The following is a 1683-nucleotide window of genomic DNA, read 5'->3' on the forward strand; positions in this document are numbered from 1 at the left end:
CTAACTTTTCCAAACAAAACTAAAATAATAACGCCTATTTTCGCAATTTACATAACCGAGAAAACTTTTTCGTGTCATGTTATATAAAAGAAGTGATACACGTCAACACCTCCATTCAGAGTAAATATGGCTTCACCCCAAATTCACACCAACGACGCATTCCAATACCATTGGATGGTTTGGAAAATAACAGGCATAAGGAATCCAAACGGTTTTCCCAAAAGACTTTATATGTTATATGCTATTTTGATAAATTTATTTGTGACAATTTTGTTTCCACTAACTCTTATTTTGAATCTTTTCCATACGGATGGACTACAAGAAGTCTGTGAAAATCTCACAATTACTATAACGGACACCATAGCGAATTTTAAGTTCCTCAATGTGTATTTCGTTCGTTCTAAGCTACTGTCGATCAAGGATATTGTAGACAAGCTTGATATTCGAGCACGGAATAAGGCGGATCAACAAAAAGTTCTTGGTGAATCAGTGCGAATAGCGCGGGCTACTTTCAAGATATTTTGGGGCCTGTATAGTTTTGGAACGTTCTTAAGTTTATGTAAAATAGCAATCAACAGCGATAAAAGCCTCCTCTTTCCTGCCTGGTTCCCTTTGGATTGGAGAAATTCCACGCTACAATATTCAATTGTTTTGGTATACCAGTTCTTTGGCCTGGTTGTACAAGCTATTCAAGATGTGGCCAATGATTCTTATCCTTCGGCGTATTTGTGCATCCTCACAGGTCATCTTAGAGCACTGGCTCTGAGGGTGAAAAAAATAGGAAAAAAAGGTAACGATTTGGAAGCAAACTATGCAAAGCTGATTGAATGCATTAGAGATCATCAGGCCATTCTGGAGTAAGTTCAATAGATTTCCATTCCATTTTATAGAATAAATTAGCAAAAAGGACATAAGTAGATCTTTTATCTCTGTTAGATTACATGTGACAATTCAAGGAATTATATCAACAGCTTGTTTAGCTCAATTCATTTGCTCCGGATTGGTTCAGTGCACGGTTGGAATATACGTCCTGTTTATTATAGGAAAGAACGAGATTTCTTCATTGATGTTGTCGGGAATATTTTTCTTCGCAGTTACTTTGGAAAGTTTCGTGATATGTTACTTTGGCCATAATTTGAAACAGGAAAGTGAGGATCTAACAAATGCTATATACGATTGCAACTGGACGAATCAGTTACCAAAGTTCAAAAAGACGCTTTTGTTTTTTATGATGCGGACACACAAACATAATGTTATTTTGGCTGGGAATTATATTCCTGTGGATTTTCCAACATTTGTGATGGTGAGAAAAAGTTTAAATTAAATTGCATAATATAAGCAAGTGTACATAATTTGTTTTATTTCCAGATAATGAAGTATTCTTATTCGGTTTTTACTCTGCTTGTGCGGTTGAAATAAAACTTCCACTTATCGTTAGTGGAGTGACATGAAATATTTTTTTGGAAGAGAGGGCAAGGTGCAACTAACTACCAGATATTCAACACAAATTTTAAACATGCTATCACTTAATATTTACAATGTGAGTTGTTTGTAGTAAAAGAATGTGTAATACATTTTTAATTAATTTATTTTCACATAATGCTTATTGTAAGAATACAAACATACATATGTATGTTCTAATTACAAAAATTGGGTCTATTTCCTTTGCAGTTCATTATCTTT

General features: G+C 34.3%; 1 protein-coding gene across 1 annotated transcript; it reads left to right on the forward strand.

Annotated features, from left to right (window-relative positions):
• Positions 1–1457, forward strand: LOC129938543 (odorant receptor 2a). The gene is made up of 3 exons (XM_056046174.1): positions 1–857; positions 937–1303; positions 1369–1457. The coding sequence occupies exons 1-3, from the start codon at positions 127–129 to the stop codon at positions 1417–1419; spliced, it is 1149 nt and encodes a 382-aa protein (XP_055902149.1). The 5' UTR covers positions 1–126; the 3' UTR covers positions 1420–1457.
• Positions 1458–1683: the final 226 nt, after the last annotated feature.

Source organism: Eupeodes corollae, chromosome 1 (genome assembly GCF_945859685.1).
Source record: "Eupeodes corollae chromosome 1, idEupCoro1.1, whole genome shotgun sequence".
NCBI lineage: Eukaryota > Metazoa > Arthropoda > Insecta > Diptera > Syrphidae > Eupeodes > Eupeodes corollae.